Raw genomic sequence first — 17,345 nt, forward strand, 5'->3', positions numbered from 1 at the left:
CAGTGCCACCAGCTTGCCCACCCAGTACCCCAGCTTGCCCCCAACTGCCCCCCCAGCGACAGTACTTACCTTTCCTGTAGGGGCGCCGCTCCCCAGTTCCTCCATCTTCTTCTCTGCGCGCTGCACTGTCGCCCTGACGTCACACAGCGTCAGGTCATAGTGCGCGCTTATGTGCACTATGACCTGAGGATGTGTCAGGAAGAAAGTGCAGCGCACTGCGGGCCGGTGGGTGATCACAGAGCGGTAAGTAATAGCAAGCGCTTCACTCCCGCGCCGTGGTCACATGACACAAACGAATCCTCGATGCAAAAAATTTGCATTAAGGATTTTTTGTGTCTAATTACTCTATATAATCGAGTAATCGTTTCAGCCCTATTTGTCACATATACATTACGGCATCTTTTTGGGGCGTGGACTAGCGCGCTGTGTGAGCAGTCACACAAAGTGGAGCTCCCGCTACAGTTATCCTGATATTATTAGCTATACCACTTAGATTTGATTTCTTTGGCTCACTATAAAGTATAAAACCCTTCTACTTCTTACCGACCGGTGTCTGGCGCTGTATTGACGATGGTCAAGGGTAGGAACCGTTGCAAAACAGGAGAAGGAGGGAGTGGCGCGGAAATCCAAGATGGCGCCGAAGTCGGAGTGCGGGAAGAGCCTCTGATAAATAGACAGAAGGCAGTCGCGGCCAGACTTGAGTGCTTTGCTCAAGTTCCATCGCCTAATGCGACCACTGATGATGAGCCTACTGATAGTCTTCAGACTGATGAGGTAACATCTATGCCTGCTTTGTGCACTGCGGACTTTACACCCTCTGGGCCTCGGCCTATTACTACTACTCCTGAACGGCCATGTTCTGCTGAGGAGCCGATTGAACAGGAACCTACCCTTGCTAATGTCCTCCATTGTACCAGTCTAAGATAGCATGCACCTATCTGACAGGCATTGCCCTCCCTGTTCTGTCCTCTAAGGAGAGGGATCGGCTTCATGCTCCCATTACCATAGAGGAGTTATAGGCTGCTGTGAGATCTGTGACGAATGAATAGGCCCCGGGACCTGATGGTCTTCCTGCTGAGGTATAGAAAACTTTTGGGGAGGACCTCCTTCCCTACCTACTGGATGTTTTCAAGGATGCATATTCGCAAGGATCTCTCCCTTCCTCGTTTTACAATGCCACAGTTGTGGTCTTACCTAAGCAGGAGAAGGACCTGGAGCTTCCTGACTCCTATAGGGCGATCTCTCTCCTCACAAGTGACATCAAGATTAGGGATGAGCGAATCGACTTCGGATGAAACATCTGAAGTCGATTCGCACAAAACTTTGTTTCAATACTGTACGGAGAGAGCGCTCCGTACAGTATTAGAATGTATTGGCTCCGATGAGCCGAAGTTATTACTGCGTGAAGTCTTGCGAGACTTCGCATAGTAACTTCAGAAATAGATTTAGACTGTAAAAAAACATTTCCGGAACTCGGGTTCGGTTCCAAGTCGTATTTAACTTCGGCTCATCAGAGCCAATACAGTCTAATACTGTACGGAGCAAAAAAAAGTTTTATGCGAATCGACTTCGGATGTACCATCCGAAGTAGAATCGCTCATCCCTAATGAAGATCCTTGCTAGGGTTCTGGCGGATAGATTGGGTACAGTGATAGGGTCTGTGATTCACCCTGATCAATCAGGCTTTAGGCCATCTAAATCTACTGCAGTAAATCTGCGTAGGTTATATCTTAATCTCCAGGCGGTCCCGGGTGGTCCAAGGGGTAAGGCTATTTTGTCGCTTCACGCGGCTAAGGCATTCGATAGCGTGGAGTGGGAATACCTATGGGCGGTCCTGGAGAACTTGGGGTTTGGTTCCCTTTTTTCTCAGTGAGTAAAGTTATTGTATGTTGCCCCTAGGGCAAGAATTCTCGTAAATAATGCCTTATCGCCCTCATTTGCACTGGGAAGAGGAACACGTCAGGGCTGCCTTCTCTCGCCACTGCTCTTTGGTGACTGAACCCTTGGCTGCCATTTTTCGATCTTCTGGGGAGACTGACAGGATTTCAATACTGGGCACATGAGGAGAGAGAGTGTCATTATACGCTGACGATCTTTTGTTGTTAGTGGATAATCTTCCTCACTCCTTCCCTAGTATTATGATTATTATTGAACAGTTTGGTAAATACTCAGGGCTTACATAAATTGGGGAAAATCAGCACTGATGATGCTACATTCTGAAGATGCAAGTATAGCACTCCCTACGAATGTGATTAGATGAATAGATGCCTCTATTAGACAGACTGAAAATTAAAATGGAAGCTTGGAACAAGCTCCCATTATCAGTGATGGGTCGTGCTAACCTGATTAAAATGATTTGGATTCCGCAAATACTCTACATTCTGTATAATGCTCCTTTATGGCTTCCTCTATATCTTTTTAAGCAGATAGACTGTACATTTAGGGACCTTCTCTGGAGTAAGGGAACCCCTAGAATTAAACTTGAGAAATTCCAATTAGATAAGGAGAAAGGAGGGGTGGCACTGCCTCATCCCTGGGCGTATTATTTAGCTTCACAATTGCAACATCTACAGGGATGGGGCATACCAGCAAATCGGGACTCTAGGCAGAAAATCTTACAACACCATTTAAGTACGACCGATTTGGTGGGGTCTCTGGAAGCTCATAGATTTAAACTAATCACACCATCCTTGCCCACTTTCTCTCTCCTACATACAGTTTGGTGGAAATGTAAGGATTTATTGGGTGTTCAGGGTTGTACCAAGTGCTGGAAGGTTTTGAGGCCTGGGAAAAATACATTCACCAGTTAATTGAGACTGACACGCTTAAAACCTTTCAGACTCTGCAGACTGAATTTGGACTACAACACTCTGTGTTCTATCAGTACCTTCAATTGCGGCATGCTATTCATTCTCAGGGGCGCACGACATGTTTACTTATCTCTGGTACTGGGGTAGGATAGTTATGGCCCTTATCTCTAAATCATTGATCTCCTTTACTTATGGTGATCTCTTGCCAAAGTGTGTTGGGGACCCGTTACATGGACTGAAAGATAAATGGGAAACTGATGTTGGGCCCCTAACAGACATCCAGTGGGAAAGTGTTTTGGCCTACTACACTCCGTCACTCTCGTTGTCTGTGGCACAGCGTAGGTCACAATTATTTTTACTACACAGGGTGTATAAAACACCTTCATTATTATGCCCAGCTCTGTACACTGTGAAATGGCAGTGCTAGGGTACTGCAGCTCAGCAACAATTCAACTCAACTGCAGCACACCAAAAATGACATGTACAGAGCTTACATTCCATATACTGTATAGTTTTTGGAGCCACGGTTGAGTAGTGGAGGTGCCAGGTGTTGGACCCACACAACCAAATATTGATGACCTAGCCTTAGGATAAGCCATCAATGTCTGTGCTGCACACTGGACACAGCAGCACAACAGTTCTTGAGGTAACTTCTTCTTGAGAAGATTCTTTTGTTGATTTAGAGACAAGAGCAGCAAGACAGCGTTGAAATAAATATAAAAGTCAGGCAGATTATGGCATAAGAGGTAGATGGAAGCGTGTAGCAGTAGTGGCAAAAGGTAGTGCTCGGTTTAAGTCCCCAAACACAGTCTTTTATACCCTTAAAGTCTTCTTCAGTATGCCGCAGTACATAGACTTCAATGTTTTACACACCGATTACAACATTATTATACATAGCCATTGATTGATTTACATTTACAGCAATTTCTGATTGGACCAACGTTCCTCATCACAAACACTTCATGCATAATTTGTTCCCTTGGGTTATCCATCAATACTCTCCAATTTTAGTACCCATCTCCATTCTCCTCCGCAAAGAGACATATGGGCCCCTTCATTTATCACCTACCCAAACACCAAGGATCAAACGAACATAAAACATGCCAATAATCTACTTCAGTTTCAACAGATAAGTACATTGATCTTGGCCAAGATCTCCATCACTAATGCAAATCCACTTTCTGAAGGTAACCATTACATCGAGACCCTTTTAATCTATTACTAAAAACTTAAATGTCATTATCACTGCACAGTGATAACGAAAAACATAAAATCAAAACCCTAAAAACAGTGGCAGCATTGTATTGTTTTTTCACACTGTTGCCCCAAAAACATATTTTTTTAAGTTATACAATTCATATGAAGAGGGTCCTGCAACTTACTAATTCAACAAAAAAATAGTTGTTAAGTCATTTTAAACACTGGAAGATTCATTAATCTCACAGGGTAACATTTCATTTAAAATGAGCATTTTATATGTAATCACCTCATCCAGTGGATCCACCTCAGTCTTTCTCATTTTTACTAACGCCTCATAAGACTTCTGGAGTGCTCGAGACTTTGAATGAGAAACCTTGACATAAATTGGCAGACAGACGAACCACAGACTAAAACAATGGCTGAATAAGCATTTGGGCCAGTTGCTGGCATTGGTGCTGTATTTCCTGGCCACTTTATGTGCAGATTTAATCTCCTATAATATAAATATAGAAAACAAATTCTACATTAGAATGGAACTTATATCTCCCTTGAAGGGGTATTCCGGTTATGTAAAGTTATCCGATAACCACAGGATAGGGAATATTAGATCAACGCGGGACCAAACAAGAATGGGGACCCCATATCCTGTGGAGGCACACCCAAAATGAATGGAGCACAGCGCTCGGCTGTCTCTGCAACTCTCATAGAAATGAATGGAGCAGCCACATGCATGACTGACTGGTTACTCCGTTCATTTTAGGGAGCCTCCATGGGGTACAAGGTCCCAGTTAGGTTCGTGGGGGAAGGGGGTTGGACTCCACCAATCTAATAGCTATCCCCTACTCTGTGTATATGAGATAACTTTATATAAACAGAATACCCCTTTAAAAGTAATTAAGAAACTAGTTTCATGAACAACCCCAGGGACACTTCAATAAATGTAGAGTGACAAGAGGAAAGCTGAAAAATGAGCAAGGTGTCAAGAAATACAGAAAAGACATGTACTTTATACATTCTGAGGGAACTTACCTGCTTGGTCCTTTTAGCAATAAAGGTAGGGCTGCTTGATACTCGATTGGCTTTTGGATTTCCATTGAATGTGAGATACTGCTCACGTGTCCGATCAAAAAGGGCATAATCAAGCCTTGGAAAGCTTTTGTAGCTAAATGACAGCAAGTATAAATTAACATTTCTTCACATATATTAGAAAGTGTCATTAATTTAATACAAATGATATAACCACACCAATGTCTATTACAGCATACATGAAAACTGAAAAAAGAAGAAAAGTATCCAGCTAAGGGTAGGTTCACACTTGCATCGAACAGATCCAGCTGGCTGTTACGGCGGTGAATAGCCTGTCTGAGTTCACCGGAACAGGCTTTGCCAGATACTGCCATTAACCATTGGACTCTATTGACTATGATGGGATCCCGGCTGTTCCAGAAAAATTCTGGCTTTAAGTCGGACAAAAAAAGTTGGAAGCAAGAGTCTTTGTCCAGCCAAAACCCAGCACTCATGGCAGAAATCGCCCAGATCTCATAATAGCCAATAGGGTCCAGAGGAGAATGGCAGTATCCAGTTAGGCTGAATCCGGTGAACTCTTGCAGGCTGGAGAAGGCAGAGGGAAAAAAAAAAAAAAGTCCCTTCCTTCTTTATCGGGAGCCAAGGTGTCACCAACAGTGAGCTCCCTGCTCCCGCAGTTGCACAATCTCCATGCAACGACGGTCAGGAACATCTTTCCGGAGTTAAATGCGGACCAACCAAACATTTATAGTGAATCGGCGGTCTGCACGTAGTTAAAACTGCTGTCCAGGACTCTGTTGTTGTCCTTGGGAGGGGTCATCCATATCTGATCAGTGCAAAACCCCTGCCATTCAGCTGTTTGAAGGGCTCTGGCACAAACATAGTGCTGTACACTGTATAGCAGCTGTGCTTGGTACTGCAGCTCAGTTCCATTCATGTGATGGGACTGAACTGCAGAAAGGCCATGTAATCAATTTAAAGGGTTTCTACCACCTAATTTTCACCTATTTAGCTGTCTGACACTAGCGATCTGCTAGTGTCTGCTGTACCTAACCATGTTCATGTATTACCTTTGTCTGGAGCGGTTAAGCTTAAAAACAAAGGCGGCAGAAATAGTGAGTAGACGGAGCCTCTAGGTGCTGAAAAGACGCCCCCATAGCACCTAGAGGCTCATTTGCATATCAATAAAACTATGTTTTTAAGCCTAACCGCTCCAGGCAAAGGTAATACATGAACATAGTTAGGTACAGCAGACACTAGCAGATCGCTAGTGTCAGACAGCTAAATAGGTGAAAATCTGGTGGTAGAAACCCTTTAAAGGACAAGAAAGAGCCGCAGCACTGCGCCAGAGCCAAGGCCCCTTCAAACAGCTGATCGGCAGGATTGCTGGGCGTCAGATCCCTATTGATGATATTGACAACCCAGCAGTTAAAATTGCCGGATGGGAAATGGCAACATGTAAGCAGCAGAAAGCTGAGGCTCGTGACTGTCGACAAGAAAATGCTTTACCTATATTTTGGACCTGGATCAGGCCCATCCTCTGGCAGAGGCTCAGGTGGCATTATAAACACGGTGTGTTCACTTTTCTGCGACTCATCCAGCTCTATCAAGCGGGTATCTTCAGGGAATTCCTGGTCTACCTGTGAGACAGATAATTATGCCAATTTACAGTATAAAATGGATGAACACAAAGAAAAATGAGGCACTTACTGAAATTCATGCTAGGATAGTGACACATACCTTGTCCCCCTTTTCATTGCCTTTGTCAGGAAACAGCTAAAAACAAATTAAGTCATGTGTGTTAATGTGACAAAAGTCAATTTATTTGCCATCATTAATGTCAAAGTTCAACAACTACAAAATATCCAGCTGTAAAACATGCATTGTTTAACAAGACATTACTATTTCTAAAACAACCAGCATAACTGTGATGGCAGCTATGTAAGACAGGCAAGAAAGGATTTGTATTTGACATTTTCTATGTAAGAACCTATTAAGATGCTCTCAGATCTAGAAAACTCTAACCACTGGGTCAAAAAAAAACAAACAAACAATCAAGTTATTCAAAGTGAACCTGTCGCAATGAAAATGTCACAATTTGCTGGCATGTTATACAGCAGAAAGAGATATTGATATGTAGTCATAGAGGGAAAGCTGTCAATCACTGATAGGGCCACGTCATTGACTTCAAAGCTCAGAATGAACAGAGATTTAACCCAGTCCTGACCAATGACGCAACAGTACATTATAGCGGCAGGTGACTTCTTATTACGTCGTATTGATCGGACGTCACTTTAATTCTTGTGGAATACCTGAAGGGTTAACAAAGTTTGTAAAATCAGTTTTGAATAACTTGAGGGATGTAGTTTTTAAAATGTAGTCATTTATGGGGGGTTTCCACTATGTAAGCCCCACAAAGTGAATTCAGACCTGAACTGGTCCTTAAAAAGTGGGTTTTGGAAATTTTCTTTAAAAATGAATTGCTCCTACAATTCTAAGCTTTCTAACGTCCTAAAAACAAAAATGACATTCACAAAATGACGCCAACATGAAGTAGACTTATGGGGAACAATAAGTAACAAATATTTTATGAGGGATCACTTTCTGTTTTAAAGGGCTTCTGTCAGCCCACTAAACCGTTTTTTTTTTTTTTGTTTACCAATAATCCCTATACTGCGAGCTCTGCATACACAAGTTAAATAATCATTTTGGTTCAGTAGAATTTGATAAAAAGCTATTTTTAAAATATGCAAATTACCTTGCTACCAGCAAGTAGGGCGGCTACTTGCTGGTAGCAGCCGCATCCTCCGATCCTAATGACGCCCCCTCCGCATTGTGATTGACAGGGCCAGGGAACGGAATCGTTCTCTGCTGGCCCTGCCTGTTAGCATTCAAAATCTGGCGCCTGCGCCGCGGCCGTACCTATCTTCAATCTGCGCAGGTGCACTGACAGGCGGCCGCTCGCTCCTCAATGTGTAGATGTGACGTCATCGGCGCAGGCGCATTGAGGATGGAGCGGCCGAGCGAGTGGCCGCCTCTCAGTGCGCCTGCGCAGATTGAAGATAGGTACGGCCGCGGCGCAGGCGCCAGATTTTGAATGCTAACAGGCAGGGCCAGAAGAGAACGATTCCGTTCCCTGGCCCTGTCAATCACAATGCGGAGGGGGCGTCATTAGGATCGGAGGATGCGGCTGCTACCAGCAAGTAGCCGCCCTACTTGCTGGTAGCAAGATAATCTGCATATTTTAAAAATAGCTTTTTATCAAATTCTACTGAACCAAAATGATTATTTAACTTATGTATGCAGAGCTCGCAGTATAGGGATCATTAGTAAACAAAAAAAAACGGTTTAGGCTACTTTCACACGAGCGTTCGGGTGTCCGCTCGTGCGCCCCATTTGAAGGGGCTCACGAGCGGCCCCGAACGCATCCGTCTGGCCCTAATGCATTCTCAGTGGAGGCGGATCCACTGAGAATGCATCCGCCTGCCAGCGTTCAGCCTCCGCTCAGCGAGCGGACACCTGAACGCTGCTTGCAGCGTTCGGGTGTCCGCCTGGCCGTGCGGAGGCGAGCGGATCCGTCCAGACTTATAATGGAAGTCAATGGGGACGGATCCGCTTGAAGATGACACCATATGGCTCAATCTTCAAGCGGATCCGTTCCCCATTGACTTTCAATATAAAGTCTGAACGGATCCGCTCAGGCTACTTTCTGACTTAGAAAATTTTCTAAGTAATAATGCAGACGGATCCGTTCTGAACGGATGCAAACGTCTGCATTATCGGAGCGGATCCGTCTGATGAAACGTCAGACAGATCCGCTCCGAACGCTCGTGTGAAAGTAGCCTAAGTGGGCTGACAGAAGCCCTTTAAAATCAAATTGAAATTGAGAAAATTGTGAATTTTTAAAAAAATTGGTACATTTTGGATTTTTTTTTTAATATATTTACTCAAATTTACCACTGTCCTGAAGTACAATATGTGACAAGAAAAAAGTCTCAGAATGGCCCGGATAAGTAAAAGCGTTCCAAAGTTATTACCACATAAAATGACACGTCAGATTTGCAAAAAATGTCCTGGGCAGGAGGGGGCGAAAACTGGCCCGGGGTAGAAATGGGGTTACATGAATGAAATACAAGTTACACCAATGACTATAAATTTCTAATATGCATAGTGTTAAAAAGGGTATTCCAAAATATCCATAGAGCTCTACATGAAGAGATGCATACGTATATGGTATCTATGAAATGTAATGAATAATACAGCAGATAAGCTATATGGAAAAAAGGATTGGGACACACCTCTTAAAGGGGATATACATTTGTTTGTAACTGGATAGGTCATCAGTATTTGATCGGCTGCTTGAGAAGGAGCTACTGTGAGCTCTGTGGCCTTCTTGCTAATTACCCTAGGCCAGTGACGTCATGACCATTGGTCACATGGTCTGGCCTAGGTTCAGCTCAGCCCCATTCAGAATTGGGTTGAGCTGTGCCTAGGCCATGTGAGCAATGGTCGTAACATCACTAGGGTAATCAGCAAAAAGGCCATGGTGCTCACAATAGCTGATCAGCAGGGTCCAGAGTGTCAGACCCTACCAATCAGATGCTAAGGACCTATCCAGAGGATAGGTCATCAGTTACAAACAAACGGATTACCCCTTTAATCATTGAATTCAGATGCTTCATTGATTCACATTGCCACAGGTGTACAAAATCAAGCTCCTAGCCATGCAGTCTGCCTTTACTAATGTTTGTGAAAGAAAGGGTTGTTCTAAAGAGCTCAAGCTCATTGAATTCAATAGTGGTCCTGTAATAGGATGTCAATGTAAAAGGTCAGTCCATGAACTTTCTTCCTTCCTAGATATTCCACAATCAACTGTGAGTGGTATTAACACAAAGTGGAAGCTTTTGGAAACCACAGTAACTCAGCCAAGAAGTGGCAGACCATGTAAAGTTATAGAATGGGATTGCAGAGTTCCGAGGAACATAGTGCATAAAAGTCACCAACGCTCTGCGGACTCAATAACAGCATGAAAACTGTGTGTTGGGAGCATTGTGCCGAATGTAACGTTTGTAGGAGAGATAATGCTATGGGGTTGTTTTTCAGGGGTTGGCCAGGCCAGTTAGTTCCTGTGAAGGGAATATTAAAGGGGTTGTATCACTTCAGCAAATAGCATCATGTAGAGAAAGTTAAGCTACTAACTATTGACGCGCCTGCTTCATTCATAAAGTGGGCGGAGCAGGCACATCACGTGAGTGAGTGAGTGACGTAACGCCGCCGCCCGCTCTGCCTGTTACCGGAGCTTCATTGTAAGGTAATAAAGATGCGCTGATTTAAAGTTGAAGTAAAAGTTACTGCCAGTTAAGGAATAGTCTACTGCTGTGAGCGGCGGGGCCGGGGCTATGGGGAGGGGGATCTGTGGATGGCACTGTTATGGGGGAGATCTGTGGATGACACATATAGCATAAGATGCTATATAGTGTCATCCACAGATCCCCCCCCCCCCCGCCCCCCCATAACAGTGTGTCATCCACAGATCCCCCCCACATAACAGTGTGTCATCCACAGATCCCCCCCACATAACAGTGCGTCATCCACAGATCCCCCCCACATAAGTGTGTCATCCACAGATCCCCCCACATAAGTGTGTCATCCACAGATCCCCCCACATAACAGTGTCTCATCCACAGATCCCCCCCCCCTAAACAGTGTCTCATCCACAGATCCCCCCCCCCTAAACAGTGTCTCATCCACAGATCCCCCCCATAACAGTGCGTCATCCACAGATCCCCCCATAACAGTGCGTCATCCACAGATCCCCCCCATAACAGTGCGTCATCCACAGATCCCCCCATAACAGTGCGTCATCCACAGATCCCCCCCCATAACAGTGCGTCATCCACAGATCCCCCCCATAACAGTGCGTCATCCACAGATCCCCCCATAACAGTGCGTCATCCACAGATTCCCCCATAACAGTGCGTCATCCACAGATCCCCCCATAACAGTGCGTCATCCACAGATCCCCCCCATAACAGTGCGTCATCCACAGATCCCCCCATAACAGTGCGTCATCCACAGATCCCCCATAACAGTGCGTCATCCACAGATCCCCCATAACAGTGCGTCATCCACAGATCCCCCCATAACAGTGCGTCATCCACAGATCCCCCATAACAGTGCGTCATCCACAGATCCCCCATAACAGTGCGTCATCCACAGATCCCCCATAACAGTGCGTCATCCACAGATCCCCCATAACAGTGCGTCATCCACAGATCCCCCATAACAGTGCGTCATCCACAGATCCCCCATAACAGTGCGTCATCCACAGATCCCCCATAACAGTGCGTCATCCACAGATCCCCCATAACAGTGCGTCATCCACAGATCCCCCCCATAACAGTGCATCATCCACAGATCCCCCCCATAACAGTGCGTCATCCACAGATCCCCCATAACAGTGCGTCATTCACAGATCCCCCCATAACAGTGCGTCATCCACAGATCCCCCATAACAGTGCGTCATCCACAGATCCCCCATAACAGTGCGTCATCCACAGATCCCCCATAACAGTACCATCCACAATTTGCTTTAATATGGCGTTCGAACATATTTTTTCAAGTAAAATCATATAAACCCCTTTTTTTTTCCATTTAGGTGTTTTTTTCCCCCGATTAATCGATGAAATTATCGACAACTAATCGATTATTCAAATAATAGTTAGCTGCAGCCCTAAAATGTATTCACCCTTGAAAGGCTCTTCAAGGCACGCATACATTGCACAGGACACACACTTAGTGGCATTGTCCATAGAGCACATGTTTAAATGGGGATGAACAGTAAAGTAGGAAAACATTAAATATGAGTTAGAATTAGACCCTGTCTGCTGTAGTTGGAGGACTAGCTAGAATCAAGGCAACAACACACGAGGAAAATCTAGCAAACCTTAGTTTCTTGCTCCTTGTCTTAAACTCTGGTTCTTTAAACTCCAATGGTGGCCATGCTTGCACACTACAGGAAAAAGCACTAGCCTATGTGCGCTTTCACGGTCCCGTCCACCAGAGAGGTCGGCGGTTTTTCCTATAGTATGCAAGCATGATCACTGTTGCTGGATGGCAGAGTGGTTGTAACCATGGAAATGAGCAGTGTATCATGTGGTTAATCCAGCCAGGAAATGAAGCAATATGAACAATCGCAATACATTAGTTAAGTGCCTTGTATTAACCTTGCTACATGATGAATGCCAATTGCTGAAGTGAGACAATCCCTTTAATGCTTCGCTTCTGCATACCAAAACGTTTTGGACAATTGTTTGCTTCCAACTTGGTGGGTACAGTTTGGGGTAGGCCCTTTTCTGTTTCAGCATAACTGTGCCCCAGTGTCCAAAGCAAGGTTCATAAAGGCATGGTTGGGTGAGACTGGTGTGGAGGAACTTGACTTGCACACACAGAGCTGTGACCTCAACTCCATCAAACACCTTTGGAATAAACTAGAACGGAGATTGCGAGCCAGGCCCTCTAGTGAGACATCACTGTCCAACCTCACAAATGTTCTTCTGGATTAATGAGCATAAATTTCCATAGACCCTCCAAAATCTTATAGAAAACCTTCTCACGAGAGAGGTGCTCCCCCTTCCATGATTGATGGTTGTGTGCAGTGTATTCTTTATTGGACTTAGCCAAACCAACAATAGGTTTTTGAGCTGTTGGATTAACGGAAGAGCTGATCTATACTGCTCCTTATATGAGACACCACAGTATGATGATAGAACATACTGCGCATTATTTTTACTTTGTACTGTGTACCTCAATGCCACATTTTTGTACCTTTTCAATGCAGTCATCAAAAAAAGCCAGGCTGGTGTCTTTGTCACTGACAAAGCTGCACTCTTCAATGAAACGGATGAAGATCTGCGTTTTCATTAGTTGTGTGTAAAACTTCATGTAAGCACGATCCCTGCTTTTCTGAAAACCTGTGATGGTAGGTAGAAAATGTATGCAGTAACAACTAATAACAATCAAAGTCTCCATAAATAAATTATATATATATATATATATATATATATATATATATATATATATATATATATATATATATACACACACATACATACATACACACACACAGTCTACAACAGAAAAAGAAATTGATGAATGCATATGTGTCCAAATAAATAATTAAACGAATCCATATGTTTAAAAGAATACATGACGATACCATTGAAACATGTATGCGCTTTGTTATTTACCTTGGCGGTCAAAAAGTGAATCTACAGCAGTGGCCTTCTTTGATGGTGCCTCTGTGATGGGCTTCAGGTAAGTTCTGTAGCCTTTCAGTATTAATGCCATAAAGCGGAGAAATGCCTCTTGAATTTCTATTTCAAGCTCACGCATTTTCTTTTGCCAGGAAAAGTCTGCTTCGATAGGAGTCATCTCTATTGCACTCTCCTGAGTTTGTCGGTGGACTGGAACATTAGTAACAAGCCTTTTAGTAGAAACAGTCTCCCGAGATCATGCATGCTTTACTTACACCTCCACCCCACCAAATGTTTAGGGCTGGGAACATGAAGCATATACTGTATTGCACTTGATTTTACTACTACTCAGGGAAGATGAGCAAAGGTTTGTGCTCAAGATTTTTTGTTCTTGTATCTTTACAAACAGTCTTAAAGTTGTAATCCCACCTGGAACTTCAATAGCATGTGCACAGGTTAGGGCTCATTCACATGACCATATGAATGAGTCCGCATAGTGGCGGCCATGTGCGGTCCGCAAATTGTGGAAAGCACACGGGCCGATATCCGTGTTTTGTGGACCCCAAAACACCACGGTCGCATGAATGCATCCTTTATACTGTAAAAGTCTGATAGATGCAGGTCTCCCTTCTGTGCTCAGAACTTGCACTGCAGCTGCCAAATGGGGTCCTATTTTAAACAGATGCAGGTCCCAAAGGTGGGATCTGCATATATCGGACTCCTCAGTATATGCCATATAAGTCTGAGATAGGAATAATCCTTTGAGCACAAGATACGATCTCATACGTTCTGAAGTCTTAAACATAAAACCAAGATAAGTGCAATTCATCCACCACAGCACACAACAACCCTGCTTAAAATTACAGAAAAAAAATGAAAGAAAACAACCATTTACCTGTCAATAGTTGGGGATAGATCTTTTTCAAAGTACTGAGGAGGTTCTTAACTGGTTTCTTTGGAAGCTGTTTCCAGCTTACGTTTCTCTTATCCTCTGACCTACAAAAATAACACAGGGCTAAGCAAAATAATGTGGACTTAAAGGGATTGTGTTCACCTTTGGGGGGCATTACTGAAACAGAATCCCCACCCCACAACACACAAATTCCAGGAACTGCAAATGGAAGCATGTGCTAGGTTACTGGGTCATATGAGGTATAGAGGACACACCACCACTGCGGCCAGGTGAACTGCTCAAATAGGATGTTGACAGGCAAGGACCGGAGCAAGGCAGCGGACTAAAGGAGCCAGAACCCAGAGTCAGAGAGCTGGTAAGCATGCTTCCCTCCACAGGTCTGGCAGAAGGTCCTCTAAGGCCCCTTTCACGCGGGCGAGATTTCCGCTCGGGTGCAATGCGTGAGGTGAACACATTGCACCCGCACTGAATCCGGACCCATTCATTTCTATGGGGCTGTGCACATGAGCGATGATTTTCACGCATCACTTGTGCGTTGCGTGAAAATCACAGCATATTCTATTTTGTGCGTTTTTCACGCAACGCAGGCCCCATAGAAGTGAATGGGGCTGCTTGCGGATGCGGTGCGATTTTCACGCATGGTTGCTAGGAGACGATCGGGATGGGGACCCGATCATTATTATTTTCCCTTATAACATGGTTATAAGGGAAAATAATAGCATTCTTAATACACAATACTTAGTAAAATAGGGATGGTGATGGATCCATGGTGATGGATCATGTGATGAGCGCAGTGATGTCATCAAAGGTCTTTTACCTAGGTCCTTAAGAAAGAAGACGCCCATGTGAAAGAGGCCTAAAGGAGAACAACCCCTTTAATATGAATTCTGACAAAAAGCACCATTAATCATCTATCAGCAAGTTTATAGTTGATTTACAGCCTGTAAAACAAGAGATGGCAGATCCAGCCATCCTCCCAGGTTCCCAGAAAGTCCGTCTAGTGTCATTGAACATGTGTTGCCAATCTGAATGCCTGTGCTGGCCAATGCCGAGTCTGTGAAACCATATTTTAATGGCTGTTCAACCATCAATCTAAGCCCATATCTAATGTGTATGGGCAACTACTGCATGTGCCTAGTGCAGAGCCTACCATGTAACAGGAAAGATATCTTTACTCACAAGGTTTTCAAGGTACAGTATCTAGTACTTGGGAGGAACTCTCTCTCCTTACGGAGAGCGCCTTAATCAGTGAGAGGAGGCTTATAGGGCATACATGGAATTCTGGGAAGAAGGTATGCAAATGAGCTCTTAACAAGCTCTGCCTCTGATGCCACCAGATAGCTGCCTTACATCTGGTAGCATCAGAGCTCATTTGCTTACCTTCTTCCAATGTATCTAGTACAAAGATCTATTACAGGGATCAGCAACCTTCTGCACTCCAGCTGCTGTGAAACTACAACTCCGATCAAGCAAACATGTTTGGCTGTTCTTTTAACTGCTACAGATGTGACTGAAGCATTCTGGGAGTTGTAGTTTCTGAAGAGATGGAGTGCCAGAGGTTGCTGATCGCTGATCTATTAGTACACGCTATAAGAGAAACAAGTCATACTTTATAATACATTACATATTCCACCAAAAATCTTACAATGTTTCCTTTTCATTGGACTAGCATGTATGACGCACTTACATGTAGATCATACTTGTGTCCAAGTCAATGCAGACTACATCCTGTGGAGGGTCAGAGAGATCAAAGTATCGGGAATCTACTCCGACAATAAAAGGGATTGGGGCATTGAGCACTCCTGCCAGAGATAATGGGCACAGAGGAACATAAGGGCATTGCCACTGAAAAGGGAATATCATCTGCAAGTAAAATGCAAAACATAATTACAAACGATGTTATATAGAACATTTCTATGAACTAAAAAGACTGACCAGAATTAGCGGAGAGAATAAAAAAAAACACAAAACAATAATCTTGCATTATTCTGTTCAGAAACCACTGAGAACAGATCAGAAAGAAGCTGGCAAGTACAATTCCATAATCCATAATTCATGTGACACATAAGAATCCCCTGCACTCAGGTCTGGAAATACTTTCAGGCTAAAGCAGGTTGACAAGATTGCTGGATAGTTTTAAAACACATAATATGGGCAGAAGAAAGAGTAAAAGAAAACTGCTTACCGCTACAACGGCCTCAGCTACTCCAGTCAGAACGGCTGGCCTAAGAGAGTGTAGTAGTATCTTGCTTTCTAACAGTACAAAAAGCAGCAACGTTGCACAGTTTTCTGGTCCCAAACTCATCACTAATGTACTGAAGTTCGCACCACTACAAAAGTGAAAGAAAAGGAAAAAATAAATAATTGCCAGGGAGCTGAACATAGTGTAAAAAATAAAAAATTTAAAATCAACAACACTTACAATGTCAGAGCATCCTGGTCCCAGGGCCAAGGCTCTCATCCCTGCGGCTTCCAGTCCTGCTGGGACAGATGTGTGAGGTGCTGTACACATGCACTAAGACTCAGTGGTCACGTGCCCTTCCTGCACACATCAACACGGAGGCCACCGATTAGACAGCGGTTATATGCATGTATATGGCACATCACATGTCTCACCCAGCGGGTACAGGAGCTGTGGTGCTGAAACCAGGACACTCAGGACAGTGTCAGGGTTTTTTTTGTGCACCATTTCCATCACCCTGGCAACTTCTTGTTCTAATCAGTCTTGAACAACCCCTTTAAATGCTACAAACAATACATACACCAATACACTAAATATAAATCACAGCCATTGTTTACAGTGCTGCCATACTTAAAAACACCATAAAATGAATGCGTTATTGGGATGGTGTTTTCAATTTACACAATGTTTTACTTGCATTTCTCATTCATTATTTCCTACGCCTGTTTTAGATTTAGAAGCGGCAGTAGATTCGTCGACGTTATGTAGCGCAGGGATAAATGACCCCCTCAGTGTTTAGACTAAGAGACATAACTGCTTGCTGAGTTTTGCAGCAATACAACATTTTACTCTGCATGTGTTATTTTTCACTTTAAATGGTTAATGTCGTTTCATACAAGTTTGCATAAATTAATAGTACAGGGGAATATATGAAGCTTTGCAATATGTCTTATCAGACA

The 17,345-nt window shown here is 43.8% G+C and overlaps 1 protein-coding gene across 4 annotated transcripts in view; it reads right to left on the reverse strand.

The window, feature by feature from the left end:
* The window catches only part of DENND4C (DENN domain containing 4C), a 134,908-nt gene that overhangs the window by 47,365 nt on the left and 70,198 nt on the right, over positions 1-17,345 (reverse strand). For all 4 annotated transcript variants that reach the window (XM_040417231.1, XM_040417230.1, XM_040417228.1 and 1 more), the window contains 9 exons: positions 16,390-16,534; positions 15,892-16,067; positions 14,187-14,287; positions 13,286-13,501; positions 12,864-13,009; positions 6,777-6,812; positions 6,546-6,676; positions 5,040-5,172; positions 4,297-4,503 (listed from right to left, as the gene is read on the reverse strand). In XM_040417231.1, coding sequence (XP_040273165.1) covers positions 4,297-4,503; positions 5,040-5,172; positions 6,546-6,676; positions 6,777-6,812; positions 12,864-13,009; positions 13,286-13,501; positions 14,187-14,287; positions 15,892-16,067; positions 16,390-16,534 — 1,291 coding nt within the window. The remainder of the gene's footprint in view (positions 1-4,296; positions 4,504-5,039; positions 5,173-6,545; positions 6,677-6,776; positions 6,813-12,863; positions 13,010-13,285; positions 13,502-14,186; positions 14,288-15,891; positions 16,068-16,389; positions 16,535-17,345) is intronic.

This window comes from Bufo bufo, chromosome 2 (assembly GCF_905171765.1).
Source record: "Bufo bufo chromosome 2, aBufBuf1.1, whole genome shotgun sequence".
In the NCBI taxonomy this organism is placed as follows: Eukaryota; Metazoa; Chordata; class Amphibia; order Anura; family Bufonidae; genus Bufo; species Bufo bufo.